General features: G+C 41.6%; 2 protein-coding genes across 5 annotated transcripts; one reads left to right on the forward strand and one right to left on the reverse strand.

The window, feature by feature from the left end:
- Positions 1-1,086: 1,086 nt before the first annotated feature.
- she (Src homology 2 domain containing E) lies at positions 1,087-9,222 on the reverse strand. Its single transcript, XM_068735976.1, has 6 exons — positions 8,339-9,222; positions 7,637-7,763; positions 5,271-5,525; positions 4,700-5,036; positions 2,963-3,082; positions 1,087-2,198 (listed from the first exon to the last, which is right to left on the reverse strand). Exons 1-6 carry the CDS (start codon positions 8,774-8,776, stop codon positions 2,006-2,008), a joined length of 1,470 nt encoding a protein of 489 aa, XP_068592077.1. The 5' UTR covers positions 8,777-9,222; the 3' UTR covers positions 1,087-2,005.
- An 880-nt stretch (positions 9,223-10,102) lies between these two features.
- Positions 10,103-26,395, forward strand: LOC137891016 (cingulin). Of its 4 annotated transcripts, none has more exons than XM_068735420.1 (21): positions 10,103-10,246; positions 14,941-15,832; positions 15,943-16,040; positions 16,147-16,216; positions 16,321-16,416; positions 17,135-17,256; positions 17,584-17,695; positions 17,992-18,204; positions 18,650-18,798; positions 18,952-18,978; positions 19,509-19,629; positions 20,628-20,840; positions 20,980-21,201; positions 21,278-21,526; positions 21,664-21,834; positions 22,067-22,228; positions 22,570-22,743; positions 22,835-22,953; positions 23,836-23,944; positions 24,020-24,183; positions 24,735-26,395. In XM_068735420.1, exons 2-21 carry the CDS (start codon positions 14,942-14,944, stop codon positions 24,868-24,870), a joined length of 3,618 nt encoding a protein of 1,205 aa, XP_068591521.1. In that variant the 5' UTR covers positions 10,103-10,246; position 14,941; the 3' UTR covers positions 24,871-26,395. The 4 variants fall into 4 exon arrangements, with proteins under 4 accessions (XP_068591521.1, XP_068591524.1, XP_068591523.1 ...); XM_068735423.1 differs by having other exon boundaries at positions 15,970-16,040; XM_068735421.1 differs by lacking the exon at positions 10,103-10,246 and adding an exon at positions 14,342-14,496.
- Positions 26,396-27,766: the final 1,371 nt, after the last annotated feature.

Genomic DNA, 27,766 nt, shown 5'->3' on the forward strand with positions numbered 1-27,766 from the left:
ATCAACAAAGTCAGTTTCATAAGACAGTAAGAGAAGTGTAGCCTATTACTTTTTACTTACTCATGTATGGTACTGCTCTGACATTACATGTTGAGCTCTCCATTCACAAACCAAGCAGGCTATTCTGTGGGGGAGCTCATCGCTACTATGGCACTATGGCCACTGTTATTCATAGCTCTTTTTATATTGCAGCCTGTCTATCCTCCCTCTTACTCTTCTTCTCTCCTCCCTCTCCTCATTCCCTGTAGAGATGGCCCTACCTCACTCTAACTAATCACCATGGCAACCTGGTAATCCCTGAACAGAAAAATTCTGACTCTCTCGCTCTCACACACACACTCACACACACACACACACACACACACACACACACACACACACACACACACACACACACACATATACACTCACATAACAGGACTGCATGCACACATACATAAATGCACACATGGGTGCACACAATGGCAGATTCACGCTTGCACGTGCACACACACACTCGAAGAGATACTCATGCATACCAATACACTGGTGTTTACTGGTTAGACATATCTTACCGCAAACACATGCTTCCATGCATCATTGTGAGGATAAAGCTTCTCTCTGTTTTGTGAGAAGCTTCATGTGTGGGTTGGCGAGGATTTCCGGTAAATGCATCACCTCTCAGGGTTGTGTGAGTAAACTAGCTATCTGTGTGTGCACTATTCATGTATGCATTTTGTACGTGTAGCTTATGCGTATGCACATGTTTGTCAGTGTTTATTGGCTACAAATAGGTGTGTGCGTGCACAAGGTTGCATGTGTGTGTAACTGTAATTGATTTCACACTCAGGTCAGCGGTTTTACGGCTACAAGAGAAAAGCACACAGTGAAAATGTGTGCTCTGGTTAGCTTCTCATCTCTGTTTCAGTGCTTTTTTTTTTCTTGAACCCTGCTTTGACTTTGCTGCCGGCATGTCTATTAATAACACTGTTTGACCACAGTAATAATATGAATTTATTTTCCTTACTGAATAAAAGTCTTACAACAATAATTTACAAACCACATCATTATGCGGTAGATGTAAAAAAATTAGACAATATTCAACAATCACTTCATACACACATCATTTATTCATACAGTAGATACAGTTCAGGGTAAAGTTTCCAGTTCATTCACAATAAAGTAAGATAGTTTTTTAATCACAGCCTCATTTAGATTACAGTGAAGGCACATGAATGGACATTCACATATTTATTTTGCACACTTACACGCACTCAAACAATTTTGCTGACTGGGTACTGTAAAGTTATAAGACACCTCCCACTTCACTAGTTCTAATCGCCAAATCAATAAAGCTCTTTCTCTTGACAGACAAAGGTTGGCAAATTAGCCTGATTTTCAGGATAGATCAATAGGCTGATTGACATGTCAGATGGATAAATGGATATATTCTAATCAGATGTATTGACCTCACAGACCGAGCCTAACTGGTTGGCATGGAGCTAATTCATGATGTCAGCACCTCTGTCTAAGAGGAGATTACAAACCTCTCCACTTAAATCAGATATCCGATTGGTTACAAGTGCAGGGCTTCATGTGCATTGTTTCAGGTATTATATAAATCAATGATACTGCATGGCCAAAACAGCATCATGCCTGCAGGGCAGATGGACAAGAAAATGGGGCAAACAAAGACACCAGGTTGGGGAAGCAGGGATAGTTTTAGAACTATGAATACATTCAGTAGGGTTTTTAGACTGGAAACAAATACTACTATAACAATGTCATCAATGGTTATTGTAATGTATGGCTTTGATCATTGTAGCGCATGTAAGAGATACAAACATGAAATTAACAAGGTAGTACGCAGGACGATCCTAAGCAGCATATCTTTGAGTATGTGTGTGCACACATGTATTGACAAGTTAATGTGCGTGTCTGTGTGCATTTGTGCATACATGTGTAATACATGTATGCGCATGTGTATTTATGTCCCAGCGTGTTTGTTCGTCCTTTACGTATGTAATCAGTGCGGCCTGGGCACAGGATGCTGCAGGGTCATATGCTCTGCTCCAGTGAAGGGCAGTCTGTGCGTGCAGTAGTGGTGGACCAGCTCAGGGATGCTGGAGAAGACACAGCTACTCTGATCCAGTGTGAAGCCCAAACCCTTAACGCTCTTCGTCTGGGCCACAATGATGTGCACACAACTCTGACTGGTCCTAATGGAACAGGAAAAAAAATACACAAAATACAGATATATTGTCGACTGCAAGTAAAAGACACACAGCAAGAGTTACAGTTAAGAGTTATACGATGCTGATAAATGGAAACCTAATAATGTTGTAACTGAAAAAAAATGCTCTCTTATCTATCTCTACCCAAATGTGGCTGTGCATTTTTACCGAGTTCAGTGGATGTGTAAATGGGGTTAATGATGTGGACTCTCAAATGAATGAGCAGCTTACAACAAATGTGCACTCAGGCGCATGCATACACGCGTGCACACACACGCACGTATGCACAATTGCACCACAGGATTTCAGCCTTTATCCAGAGAACCTGTTACTGGCACACTTATCAGTAGTGTCAACTTTACAAATGACACATTCTCATGCATTAACGCCTTAGAGATTTCCACCACAATGCCGGTTGCTGCAACACCTTAGTAATTCCTTAATCACTGTGGAGGCAAAGCCATTGGGCTCCAACCTAAATATATTGTGTACAGTATAAAACACAAGATAAATATTCCTTTTAAACAGAGCTAAAATACATGGCGTTAGAAAAGGACATTTTAAAAATCAGAAAATCATATTTGATTTTCAAGCACAATGTCTCAGTGTGAGCGTTGTAATCCGGCAGAGGAAAAACTGAGGTTATGATGCAGCAACAAAAATGTATATAAATGAATATGTACATGTTGCACTATATAGCGTGCCATAACCATGTTCAACTCAAATGAAACACACATCCGTGAACTCACTTCAGAGCGATGGAGTACTTGCTGGTTCCTGATTCGCTGTCCCTCACCAGGAAGCTGGCTTCCCTGCAGCGCTGCAGCTGAGCTTCCGCCTGTTGCCGGCTCACACTGCCATGGTACCAGCTTGGAGGGGCGAGGGAAGGCGGGGGGACACAGAGAGAGAGACAACAGATCACTAACATATAGCGCAGCAACATATGGAGATAAGTCAGATGTCAAGAGAATGATAGGTGATGATGGTGAGGGAGAGGGAGATAAAAAATAGTAAGAGACTGAATAGAGGAACGAAATACACACACCAACAGAGATTTACAGTCTCCATAAATCAGACCGACGTATATATGGTGAACTGAATGAGTTAACGGTATCTAAGGTCAACTTGAGAGGGCAAAGGGGTAAATAAAATGAACAAACTTAATTTACGTGGTTGTACAGAGTGTTGAGGGAGACTTATTAGGACACAAGGTGGTGCTGACAGTGGCTACAGGCTAGAGCCATATATAACCAGACTGTATGTGGCCTTGATTTGTGAAGGCAAAACACACTGACATTCAGCCACAACATGAGAGGAACAACGGCTGGACACATACTGGAACATGCTCTGAGCATGTCCCCCACATGTCCCCATATCTGAAAAGAAAAGCCATACTTGACTGATTTGACTGATTTGAGGACAGAAGGTTTAGAGCTAAAATGAGTCTCTCTCTCTATTCAAGCCTTACCTCCCTCCAGCAGTTATGTTCAGCACCTTATCATGAGGGAGTGCTCAAGGCCTGCAGCTGGCCAATGCTCTTACTGATAAAAAAACAAATTTCACTTAAAAGTGTCTAATGTGCCAAGTGTAAAATATATGTGGTTTTGGCCAAGACTACTGGCAGCCTCTACGGTATTTGACATTGTGAGTCACCAGATCTGGTGTGAAAGGAAATCTGCTACATTGCTTTACAACTTTTACTAAGGGAAATAGATGTTGAACCAAAACTGTGGAGGGCGCTGTTCTTTCAGAGTTTATCACTGCAATGGTTAAGATAAAGACCAAAAGAAAAGAAAGAAAAAGAAGCTTTTTTCATTACTGTCCTAACAAATGCAAGCAGAGCAACACAGAAAGCAGACAGAAAATGGACAGAAAGTAAATTTACTCTGCAGTTCATTTTGATGAGAACTAATAATACACAGAGATGACATAAAGGCATGTCTCAACCCTTGTCGCATTTGTTTAAATCCTTCAACCCGCTAATCCTGTTTAAGGTTGAACTTGCAGTGGGTGTGGGGTGAATCACAAGTCTATCAGAAGACTAAAATATAAACAGATTTAGACTATCTTATGAGTATTTTCAAATTCCATATAAGGAACTCTCCTTATATGGTTTTAATGTATTTCTTCCTCTTTACATTTGTTTGTAGTCAGTGGGATTTATTGAATCTGATACAATGTTATGTATTCAAATGTTTGCTATTTCATTATTTGTGATTTCTACAACTGTTCTTGACAATGTTTTGAGCGTCTTATTGAACACGATGTCAGCATGGTGTCATAACATTTTTACATACATTGTTTTGTCATGTTGCACATTGGGCTGATGATAAACTAATAGGGTCGATATGTTGCCTGTTTCAGTCCAATAAAGTTCATGAGATATAATTCAGAGTGCAAAAGCTTTCTTATTTTCCCTTACTAACATTTATAAACGTCATATCCCCTCCTCCTTCCTATGATAAGTAAGTCTTCTCCCTCCTTACCTCTGCTTCTCCAGGGGCAGGCTGGGGTCCACTTTGACTGCCTCCCCATCCAATGGGGCACTGAGGGAGGTAGGAGATGGAGGGGAAAGTTTGTTGGGACTAGAAGAGGGTGAGAGGGGTGAGAGTTTTAGGGTGGGGAAAGAGGGAGATGGGGGTGAGAGAGGAGAGAGTTTGAGAATAGGAGAGGAGGGAAAGGAGGGAGAGGAGGATGGAGAAGATGGTACGAGTATTTTATGGTTCCAGTTCTTCTGCCTCAGGGTGTGTTGCTGCTGCTGCTGGCGGGTGGAACTTGAACCGTTCTCTTTAGTGGGAGAACAATCCACTGCCTCGAACTGAGCTGAAGGACGCAGAAGAGACAATATCAACCTTTCATAATATAGTTCTATTAAAGCATGCCAGACCTACCAAAGTAAACACATCTCTGGAAATTGATTCGGCAGGATTGTTTTGTTTCCTCTCTACAGCAAACACAAAATTGTTGTGGCATTACTGAACAAATAAAACTCATGGCATCCTTCCTCCACACCCTAAACCCCCACCCTTCCCATCATCCCTCTCTCCCTTTCTCTACCTGACAGCGCTCTAACAATGTCCTCCTTTCTCCACTCCCAGGGCAGTTCATACTCTCCGGCAGGACGGACGTCAGACTCTGGCCGTGTGACAGGGATCCACACCCCCCCACTGTCGCCTTCCAGCCCGCCCTCATACGGTGTGTCGTAGATGTTTGGGGGCGTGGGTTTTCCCTCGTCCCCCTTCCCCTCCCTCTTGCTTCGGTCCAGCAGAACACACACTTTCAGGAGGTCTTTGGAGCCACGTCTACGGACCTCTGCAGCACAGTGGTCATGTGATTAGTAAATGGCATCAAGATGAATGAATATCACATACAGTACGTCATATTAGACAAACATTGTATCTCCCAAAGGACACTGTCATCTGCTCTTGTTACGAAGTATTCTTTCTTTCTTTTAGAAAATGTTTGAGCCCAAATTGGCTCCTCTGTGTTTTGATAGAATAACCATCAACATGACAAAGAGCCTCTTTGGCCTCAAAACGTCATAAAGAAGACATTTTAATCAAAGAATTGACTGTTCTTTTGTTTTGGATTCAGCACTTAGACATATGTATGTGTTTTCTCACGGATTATAGACAATGCAGTCATCAGCTCAATGTCCAATAACTATTTTTATTTTGTATTGTTTTATCCTCCTCTGTTTGAGTTGCCATACATCAACCAACCTCAAACAAATTCAAATTAATAATATGGCAAAAGTAACTGCTTAATCTGTTCATAACATATTCAGCTACATTCACACCATGATTCTGTAAAATAATCATGCATTGAGCTGGATCAACAATAGTGAGCTCTTCCATTCCAGTGTAACCTTTCATAACACATGTTTGCCTTGAAATGATTCACTCAGCTGCCAATCTATTAGATACACTTAGCTTAAACTAATACAGTTTAATACAACAGTGCTGCAATATATCAAACATTCATGAAGGTTGTTATGTTTAGTTTTTGTCAAAACTATTCAAGAGAGATGTTGATTCAACTTAATGATCATTTAGGAGGCTGCAGTTTGTGGTGCTGTTGGTCCTTGGTTATGCTGAGAGGTGTCTCTAATATTTTGTCTGCGCTTATTGAAAAAAAAGTGGGGCAGACAAAATATTGAGAACACCTATTAATATAGTACAGCAATGCAACAAGTCAATAGATATCACCAGATAGCATTCAAAATGACTGTAAAGTTAAATCAACATCTCTCTAAAATGGTATAAATTAAAATGAATTACTTTAACCCTCATGAAAGCACAATTTATTGCTGAGAAGTTGTTGAATAACTACATTAGCTTTGGTAAGATGCACCTTATAAACACTGACAACTGAGTATATTTTATAAAGAAAAACAAATATAATCAGGCATGCACAGCATGCAAGCTTCCCAGTATTCATTTGCATGACGTTTCTGTCTCATATCCACAGAGATGAGTAACATTTGATGTAAATTTATGTGTATACCAGGTACAAAACTATACAACAGAAAAGGAAAATGTCAAAACTGACACTTGTGCAAAAAATAAATAACATTTTTATAAATTTTAAAGTAGACTGGTTAGTTTGTTTATAAACTTAAATAGTGGGATGCTTATAAGAGAGTTGTATGTTTTTTTTAGATTTTAGTATACGGTATCCTCACTAGTTTTAAACAAAGTTTGTAGGCTAATACAAACTTTGCTGAATTAACCAAATCTGCCTGTCCAGTGTGATTTGATCTCTAAATTAAATTTTGTTATGACGTGTCGTTAAATTTTAGGGGAATTTCACTTCACTGTGTTTCTTTACTGTCTGACAGGTAGCCTGTGTGTCTGCACTATTGTGTGACCAAACAATGGAGCTACAGGAAGAAAAGGTCAACACAACTGCTGATTGGCTGGCTGACCAGGCCACTTCCTGGCTGCTGGGAAGTGATTGGGCGAGACCGGGGGGGAGACCTGCAGGTTTTGCAGAGGGGTTGGGGGGGGTCTTTCAATTCTTTTCACACGTAAGGGATCATAAAGTATTTTGTGTATGTGTGTGAGGGGGGGGCACTTGGGCCAACTTCCTATCAAGAGAATGGGGCAAAGGAAACAGAGGCAGGAGACAGGAAGCTGGAAGAGGAAGCTGCACCCATTGTCCCTGCAAAACACTGTTCCTATGGCAACCGCCAGCGGGGAGGGAAGTCAGCAAAGAGACGGAGGGTCTAGTTGTACCCTACAAGTCCCTTTAAAACTTAGCTGTATATTCCTTGGCTTTCATGTCATATACATTACCAAAGATGATATACAAAGAGTGTTAAGATGTAAATAAATGTATTTATGTTTACTGCAGTCCAAATGATGCCACTTTGGCCCTTCCATAATTGTAATTGCTGCAATGGATGATGATCCTAAACTCACCTGTGATGATGACCTGGGCGTCATAAGGCTCCATGTAGCCATCATTCACTCCTGCTCTCTCAGCCTCCCTCTGCTCCTTGGTTTTCTCTGCATCAAAAGGATCTGCGTAGTCCTCCAGGATAATCAGCTGTGAGAGGTAAACGACTCGTCAGAAAGAGCAATGCTGGGCTGCTATCGGCATTCATTTACCTGAAGACAACAGAGCTGGCAGGGGGGAGAGGGATCTGATACTGTGTGTGTGTGTGTGTGTGTGTGTGTGTGTGTGTGTGTGTGTGTGTGTGTGTGTGAGTTTGTGTGTGTGTGTGTGTGTGTGTTTAGTGTCCATGAATAAGTGACAAGTAAGGAGGGACAAGCAGAAAGAGTGCAAAGAGGTCAGCACATTGTGTTTGGCTGTTTGATGTGACACAATGTAGTGAAACTGCATTGTATTCTTTTGAGAGCATGGAAACTGAATACAGGGTTATGAACTGAGGTGGGGATGGAAAACACAAAGGCCAGCACTGACCTCAAGCCCACAAGTCATTTTTATTTTTTTTGCACTGTACAGTATATTGGTTTTTTATCTGCACGCTGCTGCAACTGCTTCTGCCTGGTTTTATTTGATTCCGAATAAATAGAAAAATAGCAAATAGCATGAAATATGAAGATTAAAAGGTGCATGAGGTTTGGATTAACTGTGTTTAATCTTATGAAGTTACTCACCGTTGTTTTGATGTCAGGCCTTCCTTTGTCGTTCTCGGGCTGCTTCTGTTCGCTTATCCCGTTGAGTTTGGGGGTCTTGTCTTGTTTATCCACCTTGATCATCCTGCTGATGTACGCTTGCGCCAAACTAGAGGTCCTAACATGACGGTTCTCATCTGACATGCCAGTCTCGACCTTGGAGTTTTTGCGACCTTTTCCAGGAGCTAGAGTATCCCAGACTGTCCCACCAGAACCAGCGTTGTTACGACACAATTCTGTAGCCGAATTTTTCCTATTTCGCCCTGCCAGTAAACCCCCCACTCCCCCATGATTTCCTTTCAGGCTGTCACGAGAAAACGAGGGTTTGGAGCGAGTTTGTGGACCAGATTCAGAGGCCGAGCGGACCCGTTCATTTCCGTTCTTTAGGTTGATGGGGAAATCTCTGAACCATCTTGCCATGGCTGTCAAGGTATTAACACTTATCACAGGCTTACAAGTTAACAAACTGGTTGTCTTTTATACGTACTTGCATTAGCTGCCCCACTGCAACTACCTTTGACCGTGCGCGTCAGCTCCAACTTTACGCACAAATATTTTACGCACGCCTCGGTTGAAGTTAGCCTGAAATTACTGAAAATTATTTCCTAATCGTCAAATTCAGACAGCCTACTTCGTGGTGTTAAACCGATTCCTTGCGTCTAAAACATTCCTTACAACGTCGGGTGCGTCTCGGAAGGCATTGGCCAGTGGCCCTGGTTGCTTTCACTCTGTACCTGCAGTGACAACTATCCCTGCAATTTGAAAAGTAGCTTCTGTAGAGCGTAAATGCGAAAGAACTGAAAGTTTTTCTTTGAACCCAGTAAAGTTCCCATTCCCGGAGCGTGAGATGATGTGTCTAGCCTGTCGAGGTGATGAGATGGAGAGGAAAGTTGTGTGCACCGACTGTGGGATGTCACTGGAGACTGGGGAGGGGCTGTGTGTACGGGGCGGGGTAGCAGTTTTACTGTAATCATTGCAATGGATAAACAACTGAAAGCTCCAAACTTTAGTAGTAGTTGGCCCAACGACGGCAGACGCCTGGCAATAAGCAAAATAGGATCCAACATGTGAGAGTTTTGACAAATGTAGAGTTTTTGTCTACAGTTGAGATTATATTGATTTGCCAAAATAGGAAGCAATAACAATGGATTACAGACGACACTAAATGCCACAAAATGAGATTGCACCATAAAAAACAAGCTAAATGGCCTCTTATAGCAACCCAACAACCACTTATATGAATACAATATCTGTAAAGTAACAGTAGGACTTTCAGCTGCAGTCCCACGTTAATGGAGGCCATGCACTTGTAGCTAAACGTTCGATCTTTTTGTCAAGGACCCTGGATGATGCTGCTGAACCACCTGCTGGTAGATAGTTGCGCCATCTACTGGTAAATTGGAGACAAACAAACACATGTAGGCACCACTCTGTATTCACCTTCGTCCATCACTAGTCTTGAAATAAATGTTTGTTTGACTTTTATCTGGGTCATACCGGTAGTTTTTTTGGTTTTGTTTATTTTAATTTAAGTAATAATGCGGCCTTCCATTTTACAGCGAAAAGTGGACAAGCACAAGGAATGACTGACGTAAAGATTACACCAATAGCAAACATAGCCGATATCTATAGTCCCGCCTATGTCAGCTCGCTGATCCAATCACAGCTTTCCCTCCGGACAGACTGGGCGGGACTTTTACATCCCCGACAAAGGTAACAGGTTGCAGTCGCCGCATAATGAACTTGTTGCTGTGTTAATTTACGTAGGAGTTGTTCTTCCACCCACTTTTCTGCGTGGACTTTGATGGAAAGCATTTGAATTATCACCGACATAAGGGAAGCGAAGTGCGTTAAAGGAGTAAAGGATTAACGTAAACTCCAGAGAAAGAGGTAACTTTACGCTTGTTGTTGTATTTCACATAGCGAGACAGTTAAACCAGACACACGACCTGCCAGTTATTACTTTGTATGAGGTGTTTTTAGTAGCTTTGTGACGCCTATTTCCTTGTTTGTTAGTTTGGTACTGATTTCTTACAGCGTTGTATCAGTGGGGGTTATTGATCAGCCAGTTTAACGTTAGCTCGGTAGCTAACGTTACTTCAGGATTGCTTACCTCATATTATGTGAAATACATGTGAGAGATGTTTATGTGAAATGTACTCGTACTCTCAGGGTGACTACACGTTTCTGCAATTAATATGAGACCTTTAAATATCGAATACATGTTGAAAAGCAGGTAACGCTACAGCCCAACGTTACCTGCTACCAGGGAGATTGATCTCCTCCTCCTCCCCGTAACGTTAGTGTTTAGGTCACAAGAGGGTCCCTACAACCACATCCCTTTTAGACCTGACATCTATATTATCTATACAACTTAATAATAAGATAGTCTTACATGTTATTCTCGGCAACCTCTCAAGGACATCTTTGATATCTATGATACAGAGCTGCTCTTCAATAGTAAGCTTCAGTCAGATGAAACTGATGACACAAGCAAGAAAGAAGTGCAGATTATAGTTTTTGAAGTGTGGGGAATGGCTCATGGATGGTGTCAGAAAATGTAATAATCATAGTTGTTGCACTTGCTAAGCCATTGACCATGCTGACACAGAATTATTTAAATAAGAAGAATGAATGTGGAACAAATTTTAACCCGGTAGCCATTTTTTATTCTGGACAAAGTGATAAAGGTTAGTCCAATATTACAGGTACAACTGTAGTGTGCAGATAGGTTCCCATAAATAAGTCTTTATCTCACACACACACACACACACACTCACTCACTCACTCACACACACACACACACACACACACACACACACACACACACACACACACACACACTCTCGGCATGTGTAAGTGAAAAGGACAGAGAAACAAGTGTCTGGAATGTGGGGTAAGGGAGGGGTGTATTTATGTGCTCCTAATATGGTGTCATTTGTGCACTATTTGGTAGCACTGAAGTATTTCTTTGTTATGCCAATGAACTTCTTTGGATTTGAAAAGAGGAATAAATGGCTGTTTGTTTGAGAGTGTAAGGGGAGCGGGGGCAAGTTTAGAAAGAGATTGACCGCTGGAGAGAGGAAGAGGAGCCTGGTTGTATGTGAAGAATGTAATGGAGAGGGAGGATTCCCTGAGGACGGAGTGGCTGCCTGTCCTTAAAGGACACTGAAGGTGTGAGCTACTACTTTGTCCATAGCTGTTACACCGTCATGTTTCTATTTTCCATGTTATATCTGTAAACCTTAATGATTCACCTGGAAGAAAAAGAGCCAAACTACTGTTTTACAGCTTGTCCGTGTTGACTTAATAGTATGCTGTATACAAGTGCTGAAACAGTTCATTGATAAGTCAATCGACTAAAATTCATTGACAACAATTTTGTGTGATTAATTAATTAAAAAATCATCAGTAAAAAATAATAATTTACAAATCTCTGTATTTGCTGCTTTTCTCTCTATTATATCATTCAACGTGTTAACGATGGATACTAATCAGACATTGTCAGTGTCCAAATTGTTAAAACATTCTACATACTAAAAGCTGATATACTGTGAAGTCCTGTCCTCAAGACTCAAATAACCTCCAGCCTTTGCTGCTGTCTCTGTATCTGTGTTAGGTCAGAGATGATCTGATCACATGGGCCAAGCTGACTCTGTTAGTCAGCAGAGGCACTTTCATGACTCCACACATTGCTGCTGTTCCATTTCCCTGCACACCTGCTCTAATCTCCTAATTATATTTTCCATTCCATCTCGGATCTTAACAGGGAAGCAGCTCCAATTCAATTTGCTGTGCAGGAATTCAATTTGAGGCCAGAGGCCGAGACCCCGTCAGTATACCTGCAGGGTAACATGACTGTTGTTAAAGCCACATCCTATTAATGATACAAGTGTGGGTTGGAGATCTTTGCTTGAAAGCCTGCTAAAACAATGCTATGGATGCAGCTATCATCAATCCACCATTTATTTACTTGATTATTTGCTTGATCTAGAGAATGACCCAACATAATGAAAAATCTCAAGTTTCTAAAGCCAATGATATCTTCACATTCAGCTGCTTTGTTCAACCAACATCCAAAACTCAAAGATAATCCGTTAACTATCACATTAGATAAAAGTAACAAATCCTCACAATTAAGAAGCGGGAACAACAGAATAATCACCATTTAATTGCTAATTGATTTATTGTTTCAGCTCTAAAGGACACAGAGTCACACAATGTTTCTTTCAAATAAAGAAAGCAATAACATAAGCTGTGACTGATATGTTAATTTGACAGCACAGACGCTGCATAACCAAATGGATTTAGAGAAGAACTTGTTTTATATCCTACTTTCAATACGGGAAGGATGTTTATTTTACAAAGATGTAGAAAGACATTAGCTTTGTGGAGAAACCTAAAAAGGAGAGTGTATGTGGACAAAAACATCAGTTTTAGAACAAAGTTGTAATCAGTTAAACAATGTGTGTGTGTGTGTGTGGGGGGGGGGGGGGGGGGGTGAAAGACCATGGGGATTGTTTTGGCATTCTCAGAATTGCTGCCCTCATTTTCTGCCCCACATCAGCTGGACAATAGGATGGGATCCCCCTCACCCCTGTTCCTCTTGGAGCTGGGACCACATTACCTCACTGACATACATAAAAATGAAACTACATTTTAACAGATAGTAAGAGAGAAACGTCTTGTTACTACCTCACTTATCCCTACGCCAGTTTTGCACACTTCTACTCTGCAGATAGTTCCGGTTCAGACTCCCATAACTTCAGCATTGCCCTCGTGTGGCACGTTCGTCAGTGCATGACATGCTTGACCTTGCAGTGAAGACAGTGGGCTGCAGACTTCACGCTCAACTGCACAAATGTGTTGTGACACGGTGCTTCCTCTGTGGTTCCCAAAGGGTGGGAAGAAAAAATCAACTAGCCGTGCACGACCGATGAGCAGGTCTGTGTGCGGACGATGCTTACGCACCGCAAGCACACAGATATCCTCAAAGGTCACTGATGTTGTGTTGCTTTGCTTACTGCCAGCTATGACATTTTTCCGTCACCCATTTTTGCTCCAAAGTTGTTTTATGTATTAGTTTTCACCTCCACAGCAGAGACTTATAAGATTATCCATCTGGCTCACTTTGCTGACTGTGTCTTGTTCTTGGCCTGGGCTGGACTGCGTCAAACAGCTTCCAAAACCTGCATGGAAATATGAAAATGTGTTTGTAGGCGTTCATTAATGTATGGGGGGGGGGTTGTGCACAGCTTGACTTTGAATTTTATCACACAAGGCACTGATAATGGTGTTTTTTTGTTTTTTTATTATTTCTCACCACACCCTCCCACCCCACTTTGTGTCTCTCACCTTGCAAAGCTGTGAAGAGGAAATATAGGTACGGAGGTCAGGGAGGAAGTGTTGTAAAAGGTTTACTGTGAGTTGACTGAACCATACCAGTGTAATAGACGTGAGGATGACACTAACACGAAGCGTGATCAGTCAGTCAATGTAATATCAGATATGTTCAGTTCAGTACTCTACATAATTGCCAGGCAGAGACGAATAAGGCTGACAGTGACTTATCACTAAATAATGACATGGGTGTGACCCATTGAAATAGTTTCAGAATTACTCATTCAGGGCTATCGGAGTGTAGGAAAAGGGAGGATTAGGGAGTCAGGAAAAACACCAAAGTGGAGAAATTACAAAGTAAAAGAATGAAATAGTCCTCACTAGTTACTATGGTGCCTGTCTCTATTCAAGCTGTCAACGTTTTGAAGAGGGAAATAGGTTTAGTATCTGGCTGGGAATCTTCCAAAAGTTGGGAAAAGCTTTGTTGGTCCTTACAAGGGGAAAGTGATATGTGGGTGTGTGCTTTCAGGTTAATGACTAATAGAAAGCGCTGAGGACAAAGTCCACACAAGCAGTTAAGAGCCACAAACTAAGTGTTAGTGTTGGTGCCGATAAACCGGCGTCCCTATATGTGTTGAAAGCGTTGTCTAACAAGGTTTTGACGTTTCAGGGTTGCTTGTTAATGAGTGTCGAGGTATTCTTTGTCGGATTTCCTAATTTGAGGGAAGCACTGTTTTATGTTAAGCTGTTTTTTCATTGTATTGTAGCAGTCTCTTTTTTCTCCCCCTGAACCTGCTACTGTGAGTATAGTCCAACCGATACTGGATTTATGAGGCCGAAACTGAGAATTGAATTAAAAAGAGTTTAAAAAAAGATTAAGATATACTGGCCGATAGTAACACGTAACATTAACGAACAAATCTTGGTACAGATTCCCTCAAGTTTGATTTTTTATTAATTGAGACTAATATACTAAGCAGGATATTTTTCAGTTGAAAAAATAAACTTGCCAGTGCTTATCTGGTGAAATACCTCAGCCAAATCCTGAACAGGATTGTTTTGGGGGTGAATATGACACCTTCTGAAAGTACTTTCTCAATTATACAGTTTTCTTTTCATGTTTCATGTTTTGGGTATGAAAATACTAGACCAGAGCAAATATGTAGTTGGTTGGTTGGATGCAGAAAAGCTCTCTTCTTCCGTGTGATCTAACCACCTACACCTGCTCTCTGCCGTACTACCAGCATGAGCACATCATCCTCAGGTCGGAAGACCCCGGTGGACTACGGTGTCCAGATCCGCTTCATCAATGACCTCCACGACTCTGGCGGGGGGCAGCCAGTGCCCCAGCCCAGGACCAAGACCAAGACCCAGACCACCTCCAAGTATGGCGTGGCGGTCAGGGTGCAGGGTATTGCTGGCCAGCCATATGTGGTCCTGAAGGACGGAGAGAAAGGAGACTCTTACGGGGTCCAGCTCAGGACCCAGTACCCCTTTGGTTACAGTAGCCTTCCCCGCAGAAGAGATAAGGCAGAGCCAGGAACACAGGGGCCAGATGTAGAAGGAGGAGCCGGGCAGGGCGGGGCACTACGCAGGGCCCAGTCCCATGGATCACTGCTGGACAGGGACGGAGAGGTAGGGGCAGGCAACGAGGATTTTCAGCTGTCTAGGCCACCAGGGGACGGGAAGTCTGGAAGTTATGGGAATCTGGATGGAGGACTTGGAGTAAGGGGAGACAAGGAGCAGGTTCGGCATGCCGGTAGTAGAGAGGCGGGCGTGGAAAGGAACATGTGGGATGGTTCAAACAAAGCAGGGCTCAACGGGTCGCTCGGGTCCGTTAGAAGCAGTCAGTCCAACCCTGACCCTCCTCAACAAGCACATCAGAGACTAACTCCTGTCAACAGACTAATAAACAGGTTTGATGGTGGTAACACTGGAAGCCAACAAGATCCCAGAGCTACATCTCCTCTCCTCACCCCCAACCCTTACACCTCACCTCCGTCCTCCACTCATAGCAGCCTGGGACGCGGCCAGGCCGCCGTCAACAAATTCCCCGGACACTCTGCCAATCAGTGGACGTCACCGGGGACATATACCGCTGCGGAGACCCCACAAGCTACACCGACTGAGCCACAAGTAAGAATTACAATATTTTATGGCTGGGCATGACGGCTGATTATTAGTGAGCTCCAAACGCTACATAGCATGCAAGATTGCAAGAGTAGTTTTCTGATCTATGTCTTAAGGTGACTCCTGACCTTTTGCTGGACCAGGGTCAGAGTGCAGAGACGACCAGTGAGGAGGAGCAGGTCATGCAGACTATATACAACATCCTGAGACAAGGGTATGGACCTGCATGTCATCCTGGCAGAGCACATATCGGTTGTATTTAGTAATAAATGTTTACACATGAATGTGTTTAATAACTGTCCATTTTCCCCGTCTCCCAGGACCAATGAGAGTGATGTTATCATCAAGCACAAAGTCAAGGTCCTCTTTAAGAAGATTCAGAATCTAAAGGTTTGTTCTTTTTTGAGAATCTGTCATTCTATGAAGGGTTTTGCTTCATGTCAGGTAAAGAAAACTGCTCACATTAGTTGCCCATATGTCTTTTTCTACAACAGCCCAAAGAAAGACCTCAGGAAGAGTGGATGAGAGAAAAGAGAGAGCTGGAAAGAAAGATGGCTGAACTACAAAACACCCTGCAACTGGAAAGAAGGGTAAATAAAATAGAGCATTTGAGGACATAGAAACTTTTTTTATCCATAACTGTTCCAATACTTACACCTCGTAATATTAGTTGTGCTGAACTGTTTCTCATACTTTCCTGACATGTAGAGAATGATCTTTTGGTTGAAACTGTAGTTTCAGTGCTTTGGATGACCCACCAAACCTTCCTAAATTCACTTGACTGATTGGCTGCCACCAGAGCAAGTTAACATTCAGAGAGTAATCTGCCACTTTTAATCAGCTTTGATTACACGGTGCACATCCAATGCCACACATAAATACTCATCTTCCTGAAATGAGAGCACTAGCTATCAAGTGAAGGGAATGGCTGTCGGTTGGTTGAGAGAAGGAAACTGTCCTCAGAGTTTTTATGTCTTTAACTAATCTTACCAGGAGGGCTGGGGGTTCCTTGGAGTGTGCTTCAGATTAATCCTCACATTAATCCTTAAATCCCTCTGGCCTGGTCAAAGGTGCACACACACAATAATCTAACTTCAATAATGACTCATTATATGTTGGCTTAAGGAAGGTGGGCAGGTCTTAATCTCTAATAGCTCCTAAGAACTTAATTCTTTATGCTTATTGACCGGTGGGCAAAAGCAAGCCTGCTTTAACATTTCCTAAAAACTCTCTGTTCATGCCACCAGAGCCACCTGATGTCTTGTGTTTCACTGCTCTCATTTATTCATCATGTCTGCTTGTGCGTAGGACTCTGTTAGCAATTCTGATCCTGCTCTGAAAGCTGAGCTGGAGTCCTGTCTAGATGAAAATCTACAGCTCCAGGATATGCTGGACCGGAAGAAGAAAGAATTAAATGAAACACAATCAGAGTGAGGACTCAACAGCGTACACACACACTCAAACACACAGACAGAGGAAAGCAGGAAGGGCCATGGTACCATTGTCTGTTTTTGTGTTGGTGGTCAGGAGGTAGAGGGCTGCATGACTAACCCACTTTGTTATCAAGCACACACTCCTCACAGTTCATGAAACAAGCAGTTACTGTCACTTATTCACAAGACAAACTGTATGCCATCGTCATTTGAATTTCAAAGAATCATTCAGTAGTGTGTGTGTGTGTGTGTGTGTGTGTGTGTGTGTGTGTGTGTGTGTGTGTGTGTGTGTGTGTGTGTGTGTGTGTCCTCTTTTACTCGCAGGCTGACTCAGCTGCGTATGGACAGGGAGAACGCAGAGGCACGGGTCAGAGAAATGGAGGACCAGCTGGCTGAGCTTCAGGATGAACTGAGAAGGGAGAATGGCAACAAGACGGTATTACAGAAACATGCTCACACAAATGTACCCACACAGATGCACAGAGAGAAACTCTCATCCCACTATAGGATTTTTCTAAATTAAGACGACACTCAAATCTAGACTAAATTGTTTCTGAAATCAGCGATTTTATCACATAACATCATATTGACAGGTTGATGATTTGTAAAGGCTTTTGCGCTTAAAAGCAAGATTAGCTTTCTGTGTGTAAACAAATGAGCAATGAAGTACTGAACTGGAGGCCGAGAGGTCAAAAGCATCAAGTTATTACTGTGTACTCCCTGTGTCTGCAGGACCTGATGTCTTGTCAGACACAGTTGATGGAGGTGTGCCAGCTGAAACAAAAGCAGGAGGAGACGCTGAGGCAGAGAGAGAGGGAGCTAACGGCTCTCAAAGGAGCTCTGAAAGAAGAGGTGGCCACTCACGACAAAGAGATTGAGGTGCTCCGAGAGCAGTACAGCTTTGACATGGAGAAGCTCCGCAGCAGCATGGAGCAGGTATCTCAGGTGTGTACACGAACACGGAAGCCACTTGCCAGCTCATCACTAATGTACATTTGACATGAAAATGTTTTGAAGTTGGACACAAAATAGGAAATCCAGTCCCTCCACAACAGACCCCATCAACAAAAAAGAGAAACCACTTCTACATGCTGGAAGAGATATTGTGTCAATATATCATACATCACATCACGTATACATATATTATACCTTTTAATAGAGTTTTTAAACACACATAAATACCCAAATACATAAATATATACATATATGCAGTACTCGGAACTACCTTTCTGAGTACTGTGATGAAAGCTGAAACTCCCCTGATGAACTAAACTGAAATGTGATCTGTTTGGTTAAAACAATGCGGAGTGGTCTATCTATCTATTTATGTCTGAAATAAAAAGGAATATTAACAAACATGTCCTCCATTCTTCGGTCTTTCTTATTTTAGTCTCATGCAGGCATCGAGTCAGAGCGGTTACGTGTGAATGCGTCCGTTCGCTCCCTTCAGCAGCAGTTGGAAGACTGTAGAGACGAGAGTAGCCACTGGATGGAGCAGTTCCACACCACCAGAGACGAACTTCGAACAACCAAACAAGAGTGAGTTTATTCTAGTACTGGATTTGGGCTTTCCAACGCTTACTTGGACGTGGATTTAGTCACCGTTTGTTCTTACACCTGCTGTACTACTAACGTGTGTCCATCTCTTCTCTTTCGTTCTACCTGGTCTATGTTTCTCCCGCTCTCTGTCAGAGAGCCACCCAGCAGCCCTAAAACACCGTGAGAGTCACTATTTGAACTGCATTTGTGTCTAGATATGCAGACCTGTAGATGTGGCTAGCTGTGCTAACAACTGTCTGACTGTAGTTCTAAGGTCATCCACACTTACAGCCCTAACGACCGACTAGATGGTCTACATTTAAATATGTACCAGGGACCCTTAAGTACCATGGGTCCCAATGGAAATATGGACCATATATAATGGTGCAGAACACCAGTCACAATCTGGACATCTCTAACACTATAAGGGGGGTGTTGATGATCTTAGATGTCTGTGTTTAGTGAAAAATGTGTTATATGTATATATATATCTGACTGTTGTGGTAACAGGGAATGCTGATTTATTTCCTGTTGTTTGTAGATTATTAAATGGCGTATTTGCTTGTTGTGTACATGAAAGAAAATTAAGCTCACTTCATGAATCACCTCTTCAATCCAACTGCTGCTGATCAGATAGTCAAGCAGAACTTACAATACTTTCATATGCTACAATTTGTTTGGATCAACTGTATTTGATCTACAATGTTTAGACTCCTGCAAGCACGACTGGAAAAAGAGGAGTTTGAGGATGAACTAAAGGAGCTCCAGGAGAAAGTGAGCACCATGAAGCGACAGATACCGGACCCGGACCACACACAGACTCTCAACCAGGTGAACATACACTCAGCCTCATATGATACCTGACGCCTGATCTGTTTCACACAAATTAAGCAGTTTAAAGCTACATTTGGTTATTATAATACAGTTTTTGTTATATATGCCCAATATATCCTGACAGTGGTACAGGAGACTGATAATATGTATAAAAAAATAAAGTGAGGTTCCTCTGCCTTCTTCTAGTCCCTACCCTTCCGCTGGATCACAATGGGAACTTACTTCGGGAAAAAATATGTACCATAGTTAACGGCGAGAGACAAATAATTTTTTTATGCCATGAATTGCACAATTCTGTCAATTTAAAAGACAGTTTTGCAAGTCAAGAAATTCATGGCTTTTGCAACATTCCACCACGCCCGAAAGAAAACCACCAATCAGATTCCAGGAGTGTCAGTCATTGCTTATGAAGCTCATGAACTCTGATCAAACTGTCAAACTAGGCAGCGCTGGGCAAATATTTATCACGATTCTGTGACTGCATTTCCTTTTTCTCGTCTCAAATGTTTTCAGAAACATTTTTGAGTGTGCTGTCAAATGAAAGAAAATTTGCTCCAGCGGGTGAGTGGTGCTTGGTTTTGGCTCGGCTGTTTTCAACATGGCGGCCGAGTCATTAACTTTCTCATTTCACAGCTAAAAGTGCTTCTGAAAACATTTGAGGCAAGAAATAGGAAATGCAGTAACAGAATCTTGATTCATATTTGATCATCGTCACTTAGTTTGACAGTTTGATCAGTGTTCATGAGCTTTACGAGCAGTGATGAACAGCTGGACAAGAGACGCCTCAGCTCTGATTGGATGTTTTTCTTCGGCCGCGGTGAATTCTCTAAATGACATTAGGAGCATTAAGAAGAGGAAGAGGAACCTGATTTTTCAGCTGTCTCGTGTACTCCTGTCGGGACATACTAATGGTTTGAGCAAATATGCCAAACGTTATTTTTATTAAAGTTACCAACTGTAGTTTTAACCATCAAATTGCCCATATTTCTCCTCAGGAACTTCAACGTTACAATACTGATCTTCAGAAGGCCAAGTCTGAGGTGGAGAAGCAGAGGATGGAGTTTGACAAGAAAGTCATGGAGGTCATCTCCATAAAAAAATCTCACCAGAACCAGGAGGCAGAACTGAAGTATGAGATTGACAGGCTAAAGGACCAATTACAGAAGGCCAGAGAGGATATTGCCAAGGCACAGGACAAAAACAAACGGGTTAGTTTAATCAAGTGTGATTATGTGTATGTGGTAGTTTTGAGGATGATTAGATTTGTGTTAGAAATTCTCACTTTTAACCGCCATCATCTCTCTTGTATTTTTTGTCAATATCATTCCCTTGACTTCTTGCCTGTAGCTCCCAGACCCAGCCATCATCTTAGAGCTGGAGCAGAAGCTTGGTGAGACACGTGGTGAAGCTAGCCAGCTCAAAGAGAAACTCTCATTGGCTGAGGAGGAAGTGGTGGCCAGTAAAACACTTCTCAATAGAGCGCAGATGGACGTTAAATCGCTCCAAGATGCTCAGCAGGAACAGGAGGGGGCCAACACGCGTCTCAGAGAAAAACTCTTACGGTTGGAGGTAGGTACACATCCTCTCACACACCAGTGTCCGTGTGTTAGTTACATGTTTAAGCACAACTCTGTGGTTTCCTCAGGCTCAGCTGCAGACCAACACAACGGAGAGCTCAGAGGCAGAGATCGCCCTCCACACTGAGGTGAGAGGGTTGAGATCAGAGCTAGATGAGGCCAAGAGAAAAGCTTCTAGACTGAGTCAGGAGCACCGTGAACTTATCCTGCGTGTGGAGGATACTGAGAAAGAGAAGGAGACACTCAAACAGACCTTCAACCAGCTGGAAGAGACTAAACTACAGCAGGAAAGAGCTCTGGAGAAACTCAACAAAGAGGTAAGAAGGAGTGATCCTGTTTTATATCTTTGTAAACAAATGAAAGCGTCTGCAGCATTGAACATCCAACTGATCGTTAGAGGATTCACAAAAGCAAAAAAGTTATCCTCTTGGGTTTTTTCCCCTCTCCCTGTCAGTATGAGTCTCTCACCATGTCCTCAAGAGAGGAGGTTCAGACTCTCAGGGTTCAGCTGGAGGAGCAGAGAGAGAGGGCACGCAAGGAAATGCAGGAGACACAACGGCACGGAAACGACGCTCAGAGTGAACTGGAAAGAAGTCATATAAATCTAAGGAGACTGGAGGAAGAGGTTTGTGTTTTGAGTGTTTTGTGTGCATGCTCGCTCACTTGCTTGGCCTGGTTGTTGTTTTCATTACGAATGTCTGGTCTGAATGTTTTCAGTCGTTCTGACACATCATATTCATGGTGCATGCTTGACTGATTGTATTCATGTGTCTGTAAACATGCAAAACCGCACATATTTATTTCATGATGGAAATTCAGTTTGGCATTACTGTTTATAAAATTATAAATCTACCTAGATGTCACGACAGAAGAAGGAGCTTCTGCTTATATGTGAGGAGAGAGACAACCACCAGCTGGATAAAGAGCTTCTGGCCAACAGGCTGCGCCACCTTGATGGAGAGATGGAGACCGTCAAAAACGGCCATAATGAGAAAACCCGAGAGATTCGCATCCTGGAGGTCAGATATGTGCAGCTGCATCTCCGTGGTTTAGGAGAATAAAGCATGACTGCAGGGCGCTCTGTTGTTAATAGTTTTGCTCTGCATACAATGTAACATTAGCAGTCTGTCTATACATCTAGACATCTTTCTGCACATCTATTACTTTCATTTGTAAATCAAACAAATATGGTTAAAAGATTAGCATGTAGACCTGTTTAATGCACATCAAATATATGTGAGTATTTATATGCTTACATGTACAAACTCCAGCGTCATCAAATGCCTTTTTTCGGCTAACCCACTGCACACCGTCTCCTTTCTGAGCATCTAATAAAGTGGTCTCTTCTTGTCTGTACCAGGACAAGCTGAAGCGTATGGAGTTGGAACTGGAGGAGGAGAAAAGCAGCGTGGAGATGCTGACGGACCGAGTGGCCAGGAGCAGAGACCAGATCGATCAGCTCCGCTCTGAGCTCATGCAGGAGAGATCCTCCAAACAGGACCTGGAGCTGGACAAAAACGCCATGGAGAGACATGTATGTAACAGAAACATAGCCACCCTGACTAACCACTCAAGTGTATTTTGGGTTTTGTTGACCTGCTGTTTGTCTGCGTCTGTTCCTGCAGCTGAAGGAGCTGAGGGGTCGTGTGGCCGACATGGAGGGCCACTCTCGCTCCTCAGCTGGACTCTCCCAGCTGGAGAACAAGATCCAGGAGCTGGAAGAACGCCTACAGAATGAGGAAAGGTACAGTGCAACAAACGTTAAACATGCTGCATGTGTAATTCTGAATCATTCTGTTTGTTGAACTGATTATCTCAAATGTTTTTCAATAGATTCCATTGAAATTTGGTGGATGGATGCTGTTTGTCATTAGCTGAGCAGTAGATGATTTTGGTGGTGATCCCAGTTTAGGTTTTTACATGTAACTAATTACATTTACACAACTACAAGTGCAATTTAGAAATACTTGAGTATTTCCATTTTATGCAACTTTATGCTACCCCACTGCATTTATTTGACAACATTAGTTACTAGTAATTTTGCAAATTCAGATGATTAATACAAAATAAAAACCAACTAATACATTATGAGGTAATATTATGGGTTATATAATTCTGCATAATGAGTACTTTTCCTTTTGCTGCCTGTATTTTCATGACAATACTTGAAACAGAGTATTTTTTACACTGAAGTATTCCTACGTTTAATTCAGTAATGTAACTGTTCATTTTAATTATGAAAGAGAGTTAACTCCTTTTCTTAAGGGAACATGTTAGTAAAGTTCTAGAAGCCATGTTTTGGGCTGTAACATTAGGTGCATTAACTGCTCTTTTTCACTAATATTAAACCTCACATTAATTCAGTTATGCACACACACACACACACACACACACACACACACACACACACACACACACACACACACACACACACACACACGCACACGCACACAAAGAATCCAGTAAAACCAGACTTTAACACCTGACTACAGAGCATCTTCATGAGAGCAATGAGGTGACAAATGTCTTGCTAAAGGGCATTTTGGCAGTAGTCGAGATAGGGTTAGTATTACTCATGAGCATGCTCCCATGTCTTATGCTCTGTTCTTCTCTTGTATATGTAAAGGGAGAAGAACTTAGTGGTGGCGTCTCAACGACGTCTGGAGAGGAAACTAAAAGATCTCAACATGACGTTGGATGAGGAGAAACAAACACACACTGAACAGAGGGACCAGGTAAACACACTCACTTCAAAATGCGTGTCATATTTTAATTTACTCTGGAGACTTTAACCTCATCCTTCATTGCAGCTCGCTCTGAGAGTGAAAGCTCTAAAGAGGCAGGTGGACGAAGGAGAGACGGAGCTGGAAAGGATAGACGGACTGAGGAGAAAGGCCCAGAGAGACACGGAGGAACAGATGGAGCTCAAAGAGGCCTTGCAGGCCAGAGTCACAGCACTGGAAACTGAGCTCAAGTAAGCATTTCCTTTTCTTTGTATGCAATTTTGTCTTTCATCCAATTTGTTACTCGCTGTGCGCTTATGCAAGACACTTCCTGGTAGCCAAATTTTCACAGCAGTTTGAGAGAGTGAGTAAGAGAGTGTGATCTCATCCTATTTATGTCCCAGAATGAATAAAACTGCATGTAAATGACGTTATTACCAACAAACCCAGATTCCTTATCTGTTACACACAATTATCAGACACCTGGTTGAGATTCACAGAGCACCCTGAGGTGCAGTATTTCACAATGTGATGTGTGTAAAACAAATTAGCAATCAGCCACATGTGAAAAGGTATTTCACTAAACTAAAAAGGCTCATTACTCATGTACCTCGGGGGAAATCATATGACAGCTCCCACTAGTAACAAGGAAATACATGTTGTTCCCTTGTTTTGCCAGCAGAGGGAGTACTTTGTCCACCTGGCAGCGTTAACATTTGAGAATAAAGCAACGGTTAAATCAAAGTGTGTTTGAACAGTTAATGATGACATTGATAATGTCAATGATGATTATGTGTCACAGGAGAAAAACCCAGGCAGCAATGCGCCCAACTTTGGATTCATCAGCTCTCAGTTCAGATGACGACGACAGTCTGTACAATCCCTCCACCATCACCTCCATCCTCACTGAGGGCAACCTCCAGACCAGCTCCTGTTAAAAAAACAACAACAACAACAACACAGCACTTCAGGGACAGGGTGAGAGTGGGAAAACGTAGCACTGTTAAGGAAAAAATACAGGGGCGTGTAGGTTTCTTTTTAGACTGGGAGTAAAGACAAAAGGCAGAACGGATACACTACATGCAACGAGGGAGGGGTGCACAGATCTGGGATTTAAATTACATATTGTAGACTTCAGCAGGGGAATCATTTTCCACACCAGGGTAAATGGAAGGAAACAAAACATCCTCTGCATTTCAGGGTATTTCCTTCAGTTTACAATGAACTTAGATGCAGTCCACGGTACAGCTGGAAGAACTCCAACATACAAAAAACGCACTAAGACAGTAACTGGATTGCAAGGAGAAAAAAGAGGCTTGAAACATAGAAAAAAATACCTCTTGCATTTTTTTATACAAATTCAGTATGTCAAACCATTTCAGGTTTGAGATTCTGGGTCGAGCACTTACGGTACCAAGTCTGGCTTTGACTGAAGAATCAAAAAATACTTTCATCATCTCTGAGTTGACAGTTTACCTGTAACTTCAGTTTTCTCTGTAGCATCAAATGACTGAGCTCGCAAATCCTGTACCCCAGCATGCACATATATTAGGTAGAGCTACTGACAAACATGGACCAAACACTAACATTGTGTGCATTTTTGATTCTCACAAACTATAAACAATATTACACTATGATTCTCATGCTGGTTTTTGGTTAAAAAGTAAAAGTTCTGCAAAGTATTCGTATAGAATGAAAATATATTTTCACATGTTTTTTGGAATATGTCACTTGTGTGTTTATTACAGTGCCCAGACTTTGTCACGTGGTACACAGTCTAGGAATTCAGAATTATAAAATATGACACTAATGGCACAATATTATTACTATAAATGTGATAGAAACTTCATGTTGGTGTGAAGGTTTTGATTAGTTTTGTCTTCATTCACTGTATCTGAAACAGTTTCCTGGTAAAACTTTGTTTTGTGGGTTGTACTTTGAGGACAGAAGTGTCTTTTGTGAGAATATCACGTAATTTGAGTTCAAATCATGGCCAAAATATCATCCTGTCCAATAAAATCTTTACGTGTGTAATTGTAGAAGCTGCACAATTTCTATGCATTCCTTTATAGCAAGTCACTGAAATATATGCCTTAAAATAATTGTTAAAAAAGAATTTAGTCATTGTTATCTGAATGTTTTTTGTAAAATGTAACTATCTATTTAACATTATAGATTTCTTTAAGACTTGAGTTTTGTATACAGTTTGAACAATCAGTTGGAGCGCTAATAACTGTATTGCTTTTTGCTGAAATGTAATGTTTCTTCCTATCTTTTCAGTGAAACTGGAAATGGTACTTAATATGATTTGTTAGAATGAATATGAAGCTGTTGAATTTGAAAATGCTGGCATGTACTATAATGTTGACTGGAAAAATTCACCCTGTGACTGTACTTACGAAATAGATAATGTTTCTATTGCACATGAATTCAGCTACAATAAAAGTTAAACAATTTAAGTTACATTGATCCATGTTTATTGTCCTTATAATATTTTCAAAATGTTAATCAGCTACTTTTGCTCCAAAGTTTTGTTTTTGCACGTTTCAGGATGTTCAGTTTCCTCAGTTTTTCTTCTTTCTCTTTTTTAAAATAGTCAGATGAAACTGGCTTTCTGCGCACAAAAGTAGGACTACAGTGGATGTTGCTCCTTCATGCAGTAGACTTCTAAAGAAGGTCACTAGACTTCATTGTAAAAGATCACTGTTGGAGAAAGTCAACAAACCATTTATCCAGAAAAAAGGTTATTGTGCAATAATACACAATCCAATTCTACTTTGGTAAAACAAAGAAAACTGTTCAAAACTTTTTTCTTCTGACCCCAAAAGTGGCCAAAAAAATCAGTTATTAGACGTTTAATACTTAATACAATATTAGTAGTCATGGGGAAATACACTTACATACTAGCCTATAGCAGCTCTATTCTAAATAAAAGAATGAAACGTGATTTGTATGAACAATCTGTTTGATAGACAAAACTACATGCTAATTGTTGAGAATTATTACAAGGATCTAAGCAGAATCACATTCGATGAATTCTCTATATGCTACCATTCCCATGTGTGAAGGAGCATTTATGACTGTTTCAAAAGAGCAAGATAGTAGAGATGGATCATGTTGCTGCAGGGCGGTGCTTGTCTGGAGTTTGACGTTTGCAATCTAAGCCTGAGTTTCAAAGAAGTGTGTTGCTGAATGAGTTCAATACCGTCAGCTGGAGCTCGCTAAGCTTTTAATAGTTATCACTGTGTTGTCAACATGGATGATAATGTGTGTGTGTCCTGTACCCTGCCTTCATTTACATCACCTGTGTGTGCACAGGGCAGACTGATTACAGTTGTGTCTCATTCTCCTCTTAAACACTGGTTTTCAACAGACAAATTATTGTGGCACAGTAGGAAAAGCATAGTAACGTATTTCATTAATTACAGCTTCCTCCTATGTGGGATTACCTTTCCCAATCTCCTGATATTGTGCATGCTGCTTTGGAGCACTTAAATGGATTTGAGCCACCATATATGTTGTTATTCATGCCTGTGCTTTCTATGATGTCAAAATGTTCTGCTGTGTTTAGATTTAGATTTATCCCTTTTTTTTTTTTTTTAGATGTATAGATTTCACATGTGTTGACATGCCATTCACTGATCCTGCTGCAGCCAGGCACGAGTGCCAGTGTTGTTGTTTTACCCTCTTATCTATTGTTGCAGAGTTATTTTTGTTCATCATAACTGAGATAAGCATCATGCAGGGCAGAAATACACGAGGCTCATGTGTTGATACAGGAGAGCCACATTCCCGTTTATGGACACGTTCACACGTTCATGTGATTATCATAAA

Source organism: Cebidichthys violaceus, unplaced genomic scaffold, assembly GCF_023349555.1.
Source record: "Cebidichthys violaceus isolate CVI_PGR_0920_01 unplaced genomic scaffold, fCebVio1.0.p SCAF_7, whole genome shotgun sequence".
Taxonomy (NCBI): Eukaryota; Metazoa; Chordata; class Actinopteri; order Perciformes; family Stichaeidae; genus Cebidichthys; species Cebidichthys violaceus.

What these genes read in the sequence shown, in the direction of transcription:
- LOC137891016 (XM_068735420.1), top strand. Translation starts at nt 14,942, where the DNA reads ATGAGCACATCATCCTCAGGTCGGAAGACCCCGGTGGACTACGGTGTC. An exon ending in TGGAGAAACTCAACAAAGAG is followed by an intron (nt 21,527 to 21,663) that starts GTAAGAAGGAGT and finishes TCTCCCTGTCAG; the next exon opens with TATGAGTCTCTCACCATGTC. An exon ending in TAAGGAGACTGGAGGAAGAG is followed by an intron (nt 21,835 to 22,066) that starts GTTTGTGTTTTG and finishes AAATCTACCTAG; the next exon opens with ATGTCACGACAGAAGAAGGA.
- she (XM_068735976.1), bottom strand. Translation starts at nt 8,776, where the DNA reads ATGGCAAGATGGTTCAGAGATTTCCCCATCAACCTAAAGAACGGAAAT. An exon ending in CATTGTTAGAGCGCTGTCAG is followed by an intron (nt 5,037 to 5,270) that starts GTAGAGAAAGGG and finishes TGCGTCCTTCAG; the next exon opens with CTCAGTTCGAGGCAGTGGAT. An exon ending in AAGTACTCCATCGCTCTGAA is followed by an intron (nt 2,199 to 2,962) that starts GTGAGTTCACGG and finishes CTGTTCCATTAG; the next exon opens with GACCAGTCAGAGTTGTGTGC.